The following is a 14,844-nucleotide window of genomic DNA, read 5'->3' as shown; positions in this document are numbered from 1 at the left end:
CCAGCAGATGGTAGTAAAGGACAAAACAGTCAGGATAAGCACTGAAATAATGTCTCCTACAGTCCGTCCCACCCCACAAACGTGCTTATTTTCTTATTTGCAGGGTATTAGTCTGAAGTGAAGTCAAACGACTCTTGCTTTATTTCACTTTTTGATGCCTATCAGGGAGTGAAGGTCAAATGCGGTTTCGAGTGTACAGCCACCGACTGTATAGTATGCCGTTAAATGAAAACCCTCTGAGTCAATTTTCACAGTAACAACTGCAATAAATCAGAGGAGTGCCACCAGTGAGCAGAGTGTGCCTCTAAACTCAGGCTTGCCAGCCGTTCCCCGAAGTGAAGTCAAACGACTCTTGCTTTATTTCACTTTTTGATGCCTATCAGGGAGTGAAGGTCAAATGCGGTTTCGAGTGTACAGCCACCGACTGTATAGTATGCCGTTAAATGAAAACCCTCTGAGTCAATTTTCACAGTAACAACTGCAATAAATCAGAGGAGTGCCACCAGTGAGCAGAGTGTGCCTCTAAACTCAGGCTTGCCAGCCGTTCCCAGCCAGCCTAGTTAGATCAGCATTGATTCTCTGTCTCACTGTGATGCTGCAATAACATTTGACCTGTGAATGTTGAGATCACAGCAGCATGCTGGACTTTTACACCGCCGCTTTCTCCCATCGCTCGGATATGATACAGTATGTACAGTTCACCTAAGCGCTAACCGCACACCTATTCAATTCATTAGGTGCATCTGAACAGACTTATCAATCGCAAAGTCATTTTGTCAATCATAAAAATCGGCCTTTGCCAAACAATAAAGATTAGGTATGAGTGAAAATGACCAGAGTAATGAAACGATGTTTATCAAGGCAACTGTAGCGCTGTCAAACTGTACTGATGGCTAGTTCTAATATTCAAGTGTTTTGGTTGCTTAAAATGTGCATTAATTTACAGGCTATAATCCCTGTTTTATACTTGACCTGTTTGATGTTCATGCTCTCTTTCAAATAAACAAATCAAAAGTTATTTACCAGTTACTTGGGAGTTATGTTTTTTTGTTTTTGTTTTTTTTTTAAATACTGAATACCGATTGACACTTGTCTTTTTCAAGTATTTGTACTTTTACTTGAATCATATTAACACCAAATAACATACAGTATACTCTCACCTGAGTATGATTTTTGCCTTTTCTACCCATCACACAGTAATAAGAAACTTGCACATGCACCATATAAAGTACTTTATTTGTATTTCCTATTGTTTTCTTTGCAGATGCCAGGACAGGTTTTCCTCCCCTTGGTCAATTTACAAGTACTGTACTTAACTTGCAAAAAAAAAATAAATAAATAAACACATATTTTGTTTCATTACCTTGTATCTACAAGACACAACACCGATCTCTACTGCATTAATATACTTTGTACTAATGTAATGCTGCTGTTTTTGTTGATGTTGTTGTGACTTCTCCTTTGCCCCATCTGAGGAAGTTACATTCATGCAATATACTGCTACTGTACTAAGTATAGCGTCCAATGAAATGACGTCAATGCCCAGTTTTTCGTGACACTGAAAGACCGGTATGGTGTTCTACTGTCACAGTAGTTTTTCAGTGATATAGAAGTTTCCTCCATCTCACAACCCAAAATAACAGAAGCAGAGATAGATGTTGATTTTTAAAATGTACCGGTATTCACTCTTTTTGTGGATTTTATCATTCTATGTTGTGAAAGTGTTCATAATGTTGTGGGGCTGCTTACACATACTGTAAAACACACAAGTACACACACACACACACACACACACACACACACACACACACACACACACACACACACATAAAATTCTCATCAACTCGTATGTTAATCAGCCTCATTTTGAGGGATTTATTGCATTCCGATACGCATCAATGTGATTTCATACAACAAATGATAGTCATTGTTACAGAATGATTTAAGACTCCTAAAATCTGTAACAAAATGATTCAGAATACAAAAATATGGAGAGAGCGCTATCATAACAACACAGGCCCAACGACAAACTGATATCAACTTTATTTCCGTTGTAGGAGGACTCACTTAATCTCATGTATCTCGAGCCTGTCCCAAAAAGTAGCCAGATGAGAAATTGTTGAAAGATACAGTCAGGGATTCATTTAATTCTAACGTGCGCTTTTGTATATTCACAAACCGACAGGAATATAAACAAGTCCCACCTACATGATAACAAATCTCTGAGTGTGCACTGTCATTTTATAAGAAGTACACTTAAAAGATACCTCCCGCCCTCCCCCGACAAACAAATACACAATCACCATTATCACAGACGTCATCTCCACTTTGGACATTTATTGCTTGCGTTTATTACAGTGGGACTGCCCACTTCTAAATACAAGCTGAACAGAATCAACAAAGAAAGCAGTTGATATGCGCTAACATGTACACGTATTTGTGGTTCGTGTTCGTAAAGGAGACCCAGAACGAAGCCCCTGGGGTGATGTTCTCCACTCAACATGGTGCAATGTGTCAGGCTGCATTTCCAGCCAAGGGTGTGTTCGCCGGCTTGCGGTGGCAAATCCAGCTTGACAACCCGATGTGTGGTTGCCATGTTAAAAGTAAATAACCCAATAAGAACAAGAAATATGGCGCACATTTCTTGTTCCTATTCTTGAAAAGGTTACATTTGGAACCAAAGGGAGCCCGATTTTCTGTCGTAATTCCTTCTTTGACAGTGGCGACTCGCTTGTGATGTGAGCAAAGCGAAACAGAACCAGCGCTTCTCGCCTCGACATGACTCGACTTACTCATTGTGCTGAATGATGACTTGATGAGCGCACCCTGAATTGGCATCCGAGCTAATTACACAAGGTGCAGCAGCATTATTAAGTGAATCTATTTACCCAGCGTCCTGTGAGGTTACAGTGAAGCCCTGCATATTTGCGAATGTGCCTGTTTTTACTCGATGAAAAGGTGCTCAGGCCAAAGCAGTAACAGTATGTTGAAGGACATAAGGACGAATGTTGAAGTGAGTTGATGTCTGATGAGTTTCATTTCGACATCAATAGTGCTTTGCCACCATCTTGTGGCAGCTATAGACATTTACAAACCTTTTTTTAGCGAGGACATCATTTATTCGCAGATTTGCAGGGAGGTTCACTGTATTCCAATGAAGAGGTGCATTCATTGGGTCCAAGAAACAAAGCATATTGATTTTTAACCTGATAATTTGACGGAATTTTCTCTTTGTCGTGGTGACGTCACTGTCCTCTCGCAGCTTCGCCCTCAAAGGCCCCGTTGTCGTAGTGATGCTCCTGTCTCTCGGGGTCAAAGTTCAGCGGGTCAGTGAGCGGGACCTCATACATGGCTTCCCCACCCGCCACTGTGATGACGGTGACCTCTTGTGGCGCCGCTTGAGACATGCTGTCCTTCTCGTCCACCTCCACTCCCAGAGCCTTGAGGATGTCACATTTGCACATGGGGCAGGTCCTTTTCTCCAGCAGCCACGGTTCGATGCAGGCTTTATGGAAAATGTGGTCACACGTGAGCACAGTCACCACCTCGCCCGCCTTGTACGACTCAATGCACACGGCGCACATGTGGGATTCGCTCGCCGTCTCTTCGTCGTCTCGCTTCAGCGTGCGCACTCGCAGGCGCCCGATGGCCTTCTTGGCCTCGGATTTCAGCCTCCTCTCAGCTCGCCGGTGCATGCGCATGTTGTAGAGGCGGTTGGCCGAGATAAACAAGAAGTAGGCCACCGAGGCAGCTGTCACGATGAAGAAGGCGATGGACATGAAGTAAAGCCAGTAAGTGTCCATCCAGGGGCCGTGGGGGCTGCCTGCGTCGATGATCATCCGCACTTCCGTTCCGTTGCGCACCAAGCTGGCGATCTCCATGCCTTGAATGTTACCGATCATGATGGAGACAATTTCCAGAGCGTCCGAGTGAGCCATGTGAGCGGTGCCGTTGCCGCTGCCGTCCACATTGTACACCACCACGGCAGACGCTCCTTGACGTTTGGCGGCGTTGATCTTCTGACTGAACGTACAGTTTCCCCTTTTGACGAGCGCTATCCATGGCAAGCCGCTGACGTTGTACACAGGATCCGGGCCGCAGCCTTTGGGGTCCCCCCTGGGAATAACGACGAAACCTGCGGCTTGTGCAAGCGGAGAGTTGCGGCCGAAAATTCCACACTCACAGTCTTTGTCCACAGTCTTGTTGGGGCTGATGAAATAGTTGATTTCCACCACAGCGGTCCAAAAAACCAGAGCGGCAGAACAGTGAACGAGTCCAGACAAAAACAGCAGAAGCAACAGGCTGCGTTGTGTCTTCTTACCCATGGTAACGCTCTTCTTCCAGTTAAAAACAAAAGGAAGCGCTCGGCTAGGCTCTTTAGCTTCTTTAACACGCCTTTTCCAGTCCCCGCTCCTGCTTGGTGGAGGCACGGCGATCTAAATACAGCTCTGGTTTCACCCTACCTGCTGCCAACAGTAATCTGATACGAGACTTTGGGTAACATAACACGAGCTATGCGTCAGCCGTTCACCTCCCTTATCTTCCTGAACCTTGAACGCTGCGCACTTTCCGCACAGGGTAGGATACTGTTATTCCACAAGTTGAAATACACAAAAAGCCCACATCTACACTGTTCTTACTGTCAAGATAGCAATTACACGAAGCGATAAGCGTGCGATAAAGACAATTTTAGGGACACGGGTCCGAAGCGCAAAGCTGTTGTGTTTGAGTCATACAACCGGCTGACTTTTGCTTGTGTAACGATGAGCAAAGCAACTCATCTGGTTATTCTGGTTTGGCCTGTTTCCTTCCCTGTTTTTGTGGTGGAGGTGAGTTCTGTAAAAAGAGGCAGAACTTGTCTCCCGGTATTTTGAGTAAATTGTCTCAGCCCGGAACACACAACTTCAACATGTTTGAAAAGTCAGTAGAGGAGAGTAAACATGACTGTGTTTGAATAGCTACACTCATTGAACTAAAAGCTGTCCCTTAACAAAAGTCGTTTATTCAAGTATATTATAGGCAAACTTTTTTTTAATGCTAAATTGGAGACAGTAAACTTTTAGTGTACATGTTAAATACTACATTTTATCAACTTCACTCACGTATACTTGGCTTGTACTGAAAAGTATACAGACAGATACTCACAGTTTACTTTTAAACCTTAATCGCTTCCAATTTAGGATGAAAAAGTACAGTTTATATACTTTATTTAGCATACTTCCTATATACTACTTTTTCATAAGGGGTGCAATATCTGAGACTAATGGGATGGAGCAGAGGAAAGTAATGGCAAACATTTCCATTGTATCTCCTTACACACAAGTGAAAGCACAAAACATACACACACGCACACACACCCACACTTACACACACAAACACAATAAGAGACGCTTCCAATGTCAAACAAGATGGAGAGGTTTTCTGTCACACTAAGTGTTCTCCACTCACTAAACTGGAGCAGACCAACCTCAATAGAACACTGTTAAATATTTTATCCAAAGGGCATATTTAAGTAAATAGATGTCAGTATAATCATTTCTGACATTTTTTGATAACAAGAACAAGTGAGAAGTTGTGACCAGTGAATTCTTGAAATATTCACCTTTGAACGGCTGGAAGAAAAACACTCATTCTTATCGGTCAACAAACAATGTTTTCAGTGTCCCGCCCCCCCCCCCCAGGCCATATTAGTGGATGCATATTTGATACTGTACATGTTCATAGTTGGGGTAGCAGGAGTTCAGCTCTCAGGACTTGGCCTTTGGAACGAGAGAATACAGTTCATGTCTATGCCCATCAGCCTGACATGCGTGTGGTGTCTGTTTCTCAGTGTGGTGTGCAACCCAAATAAACAAACAGCTGAATTTCTCCTCATATGAATACGGTATGCATGAGTACAATTCAAACAAAAACTAACAAGAGTTTTCTCAAGTAACACTGCCACCTTCCGTCTTAAGTGTTTGCTGCAGGCCCTTGACAAGAGCAACCACACCCAGTGAAATCGACGTTAATTATTGCTGTACTGTTTGTGTTGATCGCAAGAATGTAGCCAGAGTCCGCCCATTTCTCTCTCAGGCCAACATCAAAGTGTTGATGTGTGCTTTTATTTCCTCTCGCTTGGATTATTGTAATGCCCTGCTCTCTGGTCTTCCTAAAAGAGCATTTCAAGCTTACAACTACTGTACTCCAAAACTCAGCCACACGAGTCCTGACAAGGACCAGAAGGCGGGAACACATTACATCAGTTTTAAAATCGCTGCATTGGCTCCCCGTGTGTTTTAGGATTGATTTTAAGGTGCTTTTATTAGTGTGCGTGTGTGTGTGTGTGTGCGCGCGCGCGCGCGTGCGTGTGTCGTGCGTGCGTGCGTGCGTGCCAGCATATTGTGGGGACAACTATTTGTGTATGTTCGGGGGGAGAGGGGAGTCCTCTTTTTGCGTTTTACCTTTGAAGTTTTAATTGCACAGCACTTGGGTTGCATTTTTATGTATGAAAAGTGCAATATAAATAAAGTTTGATTGATTGATTGATTGATTTTCAAATGTTTTTTAATGTTGTGTGTGTGTGTGTGTGTGTGCATTTATCATGACTCCATATGTGAATTTTGGAATTGTGTTTGAGGAAAGTCGGATTTAGGTTCCCGGGTTGTGTGAAATAAACGCATATGAAACGATCGGATAAAGGCTCTTGTCACTTTCACAAGTTTGAAATGAAAAACAGGAGATAGGTCGTTCCGTTAAATAGAAATAGCGAGAGTGCCTCCCAGCGGACGGAAGAGAGATGGCCTTTCAACACGTGAATGTTGATGTTGTGTGTGTGTGTGGGGGGGGGGGGAGATACTGGTATCTTAGAAACGGCTTTGGTGCATTTTAATGCCATATAAGGCCTTAAGTGCAAGTAGGTCTGCACACTTGCTTTAATACAACCAGTGTAACTAAAATGCGTTTGAAAGCAGCTTTTCCTTATAAACCAGGTACTGTATATTTTCTCTTCTGACCGCCACAGGTACACTTTGGGGAGTGCATGTCTACATGTCATTGTTTCAGGGATCATGAAAAATTACATTTGTAAAGCCACAGATTTATTTGCATTATTGTTGGAATCTGATTTATGATTGACTGACTTATGTTTACACTGCATGTTTACACACGAATTGTGTATCGTGACCACTTAAAAGACTGCAAGTCTGCAAGTCAAAATAAAAGTTATAAATATAGTTAACAAAAGATAAAAAAATGATGTCTTAAAAACAAACTGTCTTTCATATTTATTCATGGTTCATTTTCCTGCATTTTAGCATAAGGCTAACCTGTAAGACCAAAAATGTATCAGAAATCTGATTTGTTTAAAAAAAAAAAAAAACCCTGCATGGGAATAGGACCTTTTAAAAACATTTTCAATCACAATCGTAATATCGAAGGGAGGAAAATGCAATTAATTATTTTTCAAAATCATTCAGCCCTACTATGTGAGTTACTGTATGTTTTGCATGGTTGTTTCACTTACGAGTAAATGTGATTTACTTGTCCCAATGTTTTGATTGTAATTACATTTTGTACACTTTATCCTGATTGCACACACCCCCCACCGCCCCGGGCTGCAGTCTGCTCAACTGGAATGACTCACAACTCGTGATCCCCCATTCTTAACAAAGTAGACCTTAAAAGATGCTTTTCCCCTCAAACACTCTCTTTCTTTCCCTCACTCGCTTCTCAGCTTGTAGTGTTGTAGTTCTTATACAGCACACTTCATAAGCCTATATGACTTCTTGGATTCCTCTTCTTCTTTTTTAACTCAAATGGCCACGAATAAAGTCGCAGCTCGTCAGAGCAAGAAGAGAAAAGATTTTATACCTTATTTTTTAGGGTTTGTCCTGTTCTTGTATTGCAGCGTTCAGCTTGTATCATTCACAGCCAATACAACTGACTGGAGCCACACGATAAGGGTGCGCCGTGCACTTGGTAAGTAAAGCACATTTATACGTTGAATAGTTATACCAAGGTGGCTAAAGTACTCACCCGCTGTATTTACTACAAGAAGTACAGACACATGAAAAAGGGACTGGTAATATAGTATAACTATTGATTCAACTGTTTTTTTTTTCTCAAATAAAATGAAAGAAGTACAAAAGTAAAAGTGAATGTTTGCTACGGATTAGTGCAGTGTTTGTCATACTTTTTACAAGTACCACCTGCATAAATACTTCAAGTACCTACGGCCATGCCCGACATTCAGATACATTGGCATCGTGGGCCCAAGCCTTCAAAAAAATGAAACACGGGTCTTATTTATTCCTAAATGGTGATAGTATATTGTTCATATACAAGTACTGTGTAATGTTTTAAGCACCCGTAAGCACAATTTAAATTTTAAACTTTAATATTATATAAATGTAAGTCAATGGAAAAAAATACTTAAATAATGAATGACTTAAGTGAAGTTGAACACAACTGAACTGTACATAACAAAATTACGGTAATAATAATAATGATAATAATAATAAGTGTAGCCCACTGTGACATTATGCAGAGTGAGAATTTTTAATTATTATTTTTTTTCATGTACCAGTAGAAGGGAGCCTATATACTAGTGTGACACTTTGCGGATCAATGGATTAGTGCAGTGATTCTATAAGTGTGATATCGGTATCATTGGTGGTAGCTCACTGATTTTAATAGGGAATGAAAGGGGTAAAAAGTACATTTTCCCATATTTAAGCACTGTCATCAAGTTCAACATATTAATGTTGCAATGCTGCTATGGCTTACAATAAGTACAATTAGTATTTATTTTGGTAAGTATCTTTTGAAGGGGTACTTGATGTAAAAAGTTTGAGAACCACTGTATTCGTGTCCAAACAAAACTTGTTTTCATAACGTGGCGCTTGGGAAAAAAAAAAAAACTCTTACTTTCCCTCTGTCATGAACCGGCATAGCTCTCCAACCACATGCCTGACAAAATCTGCTTAAGTATCAAAGTATTTGTATTTTGATATTCACCAGTGCAGTTCTGTTAGAGACACTTGCTTCCATTGTGATGTTGGTAGGCATTAGGCCGATGTAATGTTCAAGCAATTAAACGCTTCATTATAAATGTTTCGCCTGATTTTGCACTTCAAACAGTGGCAGTTCTTGACTCACTAATGCCCACGTCTCATTGGCGTGGAAAGCCATGAAATTACAATTTAAGACTTTAAACAATGATTTAGTTGAGAATTTGTTGGCAAGTCTGACATTTACTGGCCTCAGCCACCAGTCAGAATAATAACTCGAAAGCAGCTTGTAAATAATAAAAGAACAATGCTTTGATAATGGAAAAAAAGTGAATTGAGTATGTTAAGAATATCATTGGTGTGATTGACTGCATACGAACACAACCTTTTACAGCTCTCGTAACCTCGGTTTATATTCAGATTACCGATTTATGGACTAACAATTGGCCCCTTGCGACTGAAACCAGAGGGCAGCCACCTTATGTTGCCACTGTTACTGACAACTTCTGTTTGGTTTTTGGCTGAAAACACTGTTCATGGCGCATGTTTTATGCCACAACTCCTGTATGGCATAACAAGAGCCTTTCAAAGACCGAACTTCACTGTTTGTGTCAGACAGTCAGATTATATTACCTCAGTATCATGAATTGTAACTGACTTGGTTCACATTTCACAGCGAATATTGTCATCATGGGCTTTCCTTTCAATTCATTGTTAATCGTTTTGATAAAATGATGCCAATACATTTTTTTTGAGTACCTTGTAGTCTTTTTGCCGTAGAGACAGAAAATAATGTGAAACCACCGTTGAAAAGTCAATGTATTTGAGATAGGTGCGCTTAGCAAGATGGCTGCCGGTAGTTCAATTCTCGCTACGGCGAGTAAGTGCCATTGTTAGTCCATCATATACGTAAGTCCGTGAATCAGTTCGAATGGTCACAGTGATTCTCAAATTGTCATATGGGCGCCCTCTAGTGGTACATGAAAGGATCACTGAATTAAAAACAAATACAGTGGACTCCCACCGACTCACGGTTCGTCACCCATGGATGTACTGTACCTATTTGCGGATTTTTTTTAACCCAATTTTTTCGAAATATTTTAAAATATATTTTTAATTTTTAAATGGTTTCTTTAAGGGGAAAAACACTGTGCCTATCCAAGCTGACTGGACGAGTTGTGGTACACGCTCGACTGGGCTGGTTGCCAACCAATCACAGTGCACAAATTTGATTGGCCACCGGTCATTCCCAATCACATTTGGACCAGTGAACAATTTTCAACAATTGTCTTGAACTTGGATAACATGCATGAATTTGGAATGTGGGAGGAACCCAGAAGCAAAGGGAGAACATGCAAAGTCCACACAGGAAAGCCACAGCTGGTATTCAAAACCAGATCCTTGGAGCTGTAAGCCAGATATGCCGACCACTAGTTTCCCATTAGAAAAAAAACGCATTACAACTACTGCGTTCTCCAACGGTATTTTAGTAAAGATGTGCAAAAATGGAATGTAATGGGGTCCCAATATGACTACATTTCCATTTCAGAGAATGAGACAGAGTGTATCGCACCTCACTCGTCCGAATTCCCTGATGGCTTCTTCACCGTGCGGGAGAGGAAGGATGGAGGCCTTGTCATCTATTTCTTGCTCATTTTCTACATGCTCTTGGCCGTTGCGATAGTCTGTGATGACTACTTCCTCCCATCCTTAGAAGTCATCAGTGAGCGTAAGTTGGTGTTAAATACTTTAGTAGAATGTCTAACTCGTGTGTGGGTCGGAATTTATCCGGGAGGTAAGCTCACCAATGTCAAACCTGAGAAAGGGCCTGCTGGCTCACTGTCATTCCTCCATTCTTCTAGTAGTTCATTCCAGGGGTTCTGGGGCTGGGCTCAGATTTCTGTGCAAGTTCTACAACAAACTGGACTTTACAGAAAAGGCATTCATTAAAACGTTCCTACAAAGTGGGAAGCATACTACAAAGTGGTCAAACTCAACTCATGAAAAATCCATCATAGTCATTGATTTAGCACTGTGTCTTCATGTCCATGTCATTTTTCTTATATGCTAATGTGTATTTTAAAGCCACATTATGAATTGTGCTTCGATTGTGAATGAATGAATTTATTGAAAAAAATTATACATGCCTATTTAATTACAACATAAGACATGAAATTATGTTGAAAGGCATTGTTCATGTCCTTGTGCAGGAATTATACTTCCTTGTTTGATAAGATAACAGGTCAAAGTTAATCGTCAAACTAAACGTAAAAAGAATTCCGTCTTGTGTTATTCAAAACTACTACGTAGCTTATCCTTTCAGTCGACTAGCATATTGCAAACTGTAAATAGCATCGATGCTACAGTGACTGACCTCTTTTAGCAAAGGATTGAACACAAATGGTACAGCAGCAAATGTAGACAGAAAACAGTGCTCACTATAGAACAATGAGCCCTTGCTATTCGGATTCGATATTGACCAAACCCTGAAAGTCTCTAGACTTGCTTTTGTCTAAATGAAGCTCCTCAACTCACTTTAACAATTCCTTGGCAAAAGAGAATAGTCCCTTTATTTTTTGTTTTTAAACAATCGATATACAGTACACTTTGTTCTTTTATGCTTTTATTGGTTCCATGATTCTATTATGTTTCAGGTTTGGGACTGTCTCAAGATGTCGCTGGTGCTACATTCATGGCCGCTGGGAGTTCTGCACCTGAGCTGGTGACAGCCTTTCTGGGTAAACATTGTGATAAGGATGATTTTAATTTTCACTACATTCCCTCAACTAACATCCTTTTTTTGTTTGTTTGTTTGTTTGTTTTTTCAATGTGTGTCAGGTGTTTTTGTGACAAAGGGGGACATTGGGGTCAGCACTATCGTGGGCTCAGCTGTGTACAACCTCTTGGGCATCTGTGCTGCATGTGGACTTTTGGCCTCTATGGTACACATTTTCCAGTACATCCACACATTGACCTACTTAAGTTGCTACTGTAAAAGTGTGATCTTTATGCAAGTTGTAAATGTTGTTTTTGTTGTTCCAGGCAGGACGTCTCACCTGCTGGCCATTGTTCAGGGATTGCTTGGCGTACGGCATCAGTGTCGCCGTCGTTATTGCCATCATTTCTGACAACAAGGTGTACTGGTGAGTGAGCATGACCATAGGAGAATGGGATCTTGAGGTGCTTGTAAAACACAACAGCTGTTGATTGTGTCTCATGACAGCAAGAACAAAAACAGTACCGAAAAGACATCACAGACGTTTATGATGTGATAGCACGGTGTGATAAATGTCTCCTTTATAGAAAGATTTCATGCATATCATTTGTGCTTCTGTGATCAAGATATGAGTCAAGATTCAGAGATGATAAGATTTGAACTCGAAGTCATAAACAAGGAGGATTTCGAGGGTCTTGACCCCTGCCAAGGTTTAAACATTTGTTTACTTTAAGATTAATAATTCATAGGATTAAGGGCAACGTGAGATTTACAGCCCGAACGTGATTCAACAATTGTGATATCTGAACATGTTACATTTAAGGGGCCACCAACTGGATCAGGTGTAGGATAACTTTGTCATTATACTTTTCTGAATACGTTTCTTTCAGATTTGATTTGACAGAGCTGGCTTTTAATTAGTTTGATTTGACATCAACAATTTGTTGATTTCCACAAAAGGAAGGAACATCAATGGAAGAAAAACGACCACAAGCAGCTCAAGAAAAGTGGAGTAGGGTTCCCTCGCTATCTGCGGGAGGTCGCAGCTCCACTAATGTGGAAAATTTGTGAATAATTGATTCCCGCCCGAAAAGGTTTAGAATGGCCGATAGGTGCCACAAGCACTACTTTTTTATTACACTGGGCTGTGCGCTGACTAAATTAAGGTCCTCCCTCACTACTTCAACATACTGTAGTTCTTTCACTCCAACAGACTACAAAATGGCGCCAAAGCAATTCATTTATATTTGGCAGGGTGTTTATAAGTGAATTAAAAAAAATCCAGTATTCGCAAATATGCTAGGGAACACGGCCTCTGACCAGGGTACTAGCAGAACTGCGGCGAATTCAGTCTTAACTTGTTTATAGAACAACAACCTGTCAGACACAAGAAGTTTAACCACGAGCAGAACTCTGCCATGGGCAAACATCACGCAAACATCTTACTTTTCAGGTACGACGCGGCCTGTCTCCTCTTGGTCTACGGAATCTACATTGTCGTCCTATGCTTTGACCTCCGTATCAGTGAGTTTGTCCTGAGGAAGATCAGTCCTTGCTGCACCTGCCTGGGTAAAGGCTCTGGGGAGAAAAGCGAAACGAGACCCTTGGTGGGCCTCTGGCACGACGACACAAGCCTGCGAGTCCACAGCCGCTCCAGGACGGACAGTGGAATCTTCCAGGATGACTCGGGATATTCCCATCTGTCCCTTAGCTTGCATGGCCTCAATGAAATTCCTGATGGTAAGCTGTGACACCATCACAACTGTTACTAACGTTTAACAGTCAGATGTGACGAGGCTTTGTAACCGAGAACAAGATCTCACTGTGGCTGAGCTCCACAGATGTTGTGTGGAGATAAGAGAAAAGTTTCAGTCCTCCACTGATGAAGGCTCTTTACTGCAAGACGCATGAAAAATCTCCGCAAAGCAAAACCCCGCAAGAAACAAGATGCTCTGGTCCAAATTCAAATTTAGGCCAACCAGTTCCTCTCTACAACATACAATCTCAAAAGTCTCTGAATAGTGAAAATATCTATTTTCTGAATTTGACACGGCACAGAAGAGTATTTGTCACAACCCTAACAATTTTGTCTGATTAAAAAGAGTTTATTTAAAATGAGACTTCAAAATGAAAAATCAAGTCCTTGTGTCCACAGTCAAATGCTGGGACGGCGTGTCCGAGAAAAATGGATTTCGAACATAATTACATGTGTGAACCATGAAAAACGTATCCGCTTAAAGCCTCTGGTGGCTCTTATGCAAAGTATATTCCTGCAGGGCTTTTCCCACGCCATGTCTGCACGCTGGCAGTTGTTATTTATTTTTAAATCCCGAGCTCTCCTGCACACTCACGGCAGGCAACGAGGCACTCTAAATTGGCCATTCCAGTGGACTTTCCAAAGGGAAGATGTATTTTTGGGGTGTGGGCATAGGTTGCTATCTACAAGTGAGCGCTGGACAACCGCTGCTATTCAAGTCATTTCAAATTATACTGTAGGGGAGGACCCAGTTTTAGGCACACCGCCACAGAAAAAAAATCTGGGAAACTAAAAACATTTCAATGCTATATCTCCATAATTCGGTACTACAATATGTATAGTTCTCACTCTTTTCATGTTTTCAACAACTATCTTTAAACATGCATAATGTATTTCGAAACAACTCCCTGAATTCACTTTACTTGAGCCTAATTGTGGCCAATCTATCTACAGAGCATAAAGGTGTGTTCACTGTGCCCGAGAGCGATTTGAAAAGGATCCTCTGGGTTCTGTCCCTACCGATCATCGTCCTGCTTTTCCTCACCGTCCCCGACTGCAGAAGGCGGTTCTGGAAGCAATGGTTCGTCATCACCTTCTTCATGTCCGCAGTCTGGATCTCAGGTTTCACATACATCCTGGTGTGGATGGTCACTGTTGTTGGTAAGAAGTTCACTCGTGAGTTTTAAGTTAGAATGCACACTTTGTAGTGTAAATTATGGATCACAGTGTTTGGAACTTGTGAGGAAAATGTCAGAGGAGACTCACATGTTGGTCTGCTGCTTAATTCCTGAGATGCCTCGGTCCTGGACAGATGACTGTGAGTGTGTTTGGGGTCGGGGGGGGGGGGGGGGGGTGGGACCGCAGTTCCAACGAGCACGCGC

The 14,844-nt window shown here is 41.6% G+C and overlaps 2 protein-coding genes and 1 long non-coding RNA gene across 3 annotated transcripts in view; 1 reads left to right on the top strand and 2 right to left on the bottom strand.

Moving 5' to 3' along the window:
- LOC109525918 (uncharacterized) overlaps nt 1–10,955 on the bottom strand; it is a 12,289-nt gene extending 1,334 nt beyond the window's left edge. Inside the window, exons 1-2 of the long non-coding RNA XR_002170227.1 lie at nt 10,944–10,955; nt 10,015–10,017 (exon numbers count right to left, since the gene is read on the bottom strand). This is a non-coding gene — a long non-coding RNA (uncharacterized LOC109525918). The remainder of the gene's footprint in view (nt 1–10,014; nt 10,018–10,943) is intronic.
- On the bottom strand, nt 1,848–4,742 carry LOC109525917 (E3 ubiquitin-protein ligase RNF128-like). Its single transcript, XM_019886801.1, has one exon. It carries the CDS (start codon nt 4,323–4,325, stop codon nt 3,246–3,248), a length of 1,080 nt encoding a protein of 359 aa, XP_019742360.1. The 5' UTR covers nt 4,326–4,742; the 3' UTR covers nt 1,848–3,245.
- Nucleotides 7,641–14,844, top strand: part of slc24a5 (solute carrier family 24 member 5) — a 10,406-nt gene continuing 3,202 nt past the window's right edge. Inside the window, exons 1-7 of the mRNA XM_019886800.1 lie at nt 7,641–7,959; nt 10,540–10,719; nt 11,645–11,728; nt 11,829–11,932; nt 12,033–12,133; nt 13,160–13,446; nt 14,417–14,623. Coding sequence (XP_019742359.1) covers nt 7,797–7,959; nt 10,540–10,719; nt 11,645–11,728; nt 11,829–11,932; nt 12,033–12,133; nt 13,160–13,446; nt 14,417–14,623 — 1,126 coding nt within the window. The 5' untranslated portion in view covers nt 7,641–7,796. The remainder of the gene's footprint in view (nt 7,960–10,539; nt 10,720–11,644; nt 11,729–11,828; nt 11,933–12,032; nt 12,134–13,159; nt 13,447–14,416; nt 14,624–14,844) is intronic.

Source organism: Hippocampus comes, unplaced genomic scaffold (genome assembly GCF_001891065.2).
Source record: "Hippocampus comes isolate QL1 unplaced genomic scaffold, H_comes_QL1_v1.1 scaffold261, whole genome shotgun sequence".
NCBI lineage: Eukaryota > Metazoa > Chordata > Actinopteri > Syngnathiformes > Syngnathidae > Hippocampus > Hippocampus comes.
The sequence above is the reverse complement of the archived record's forward strand: the minus strand, read 5'-3'. Positions and strand labels throughout refer to the sequence as shown.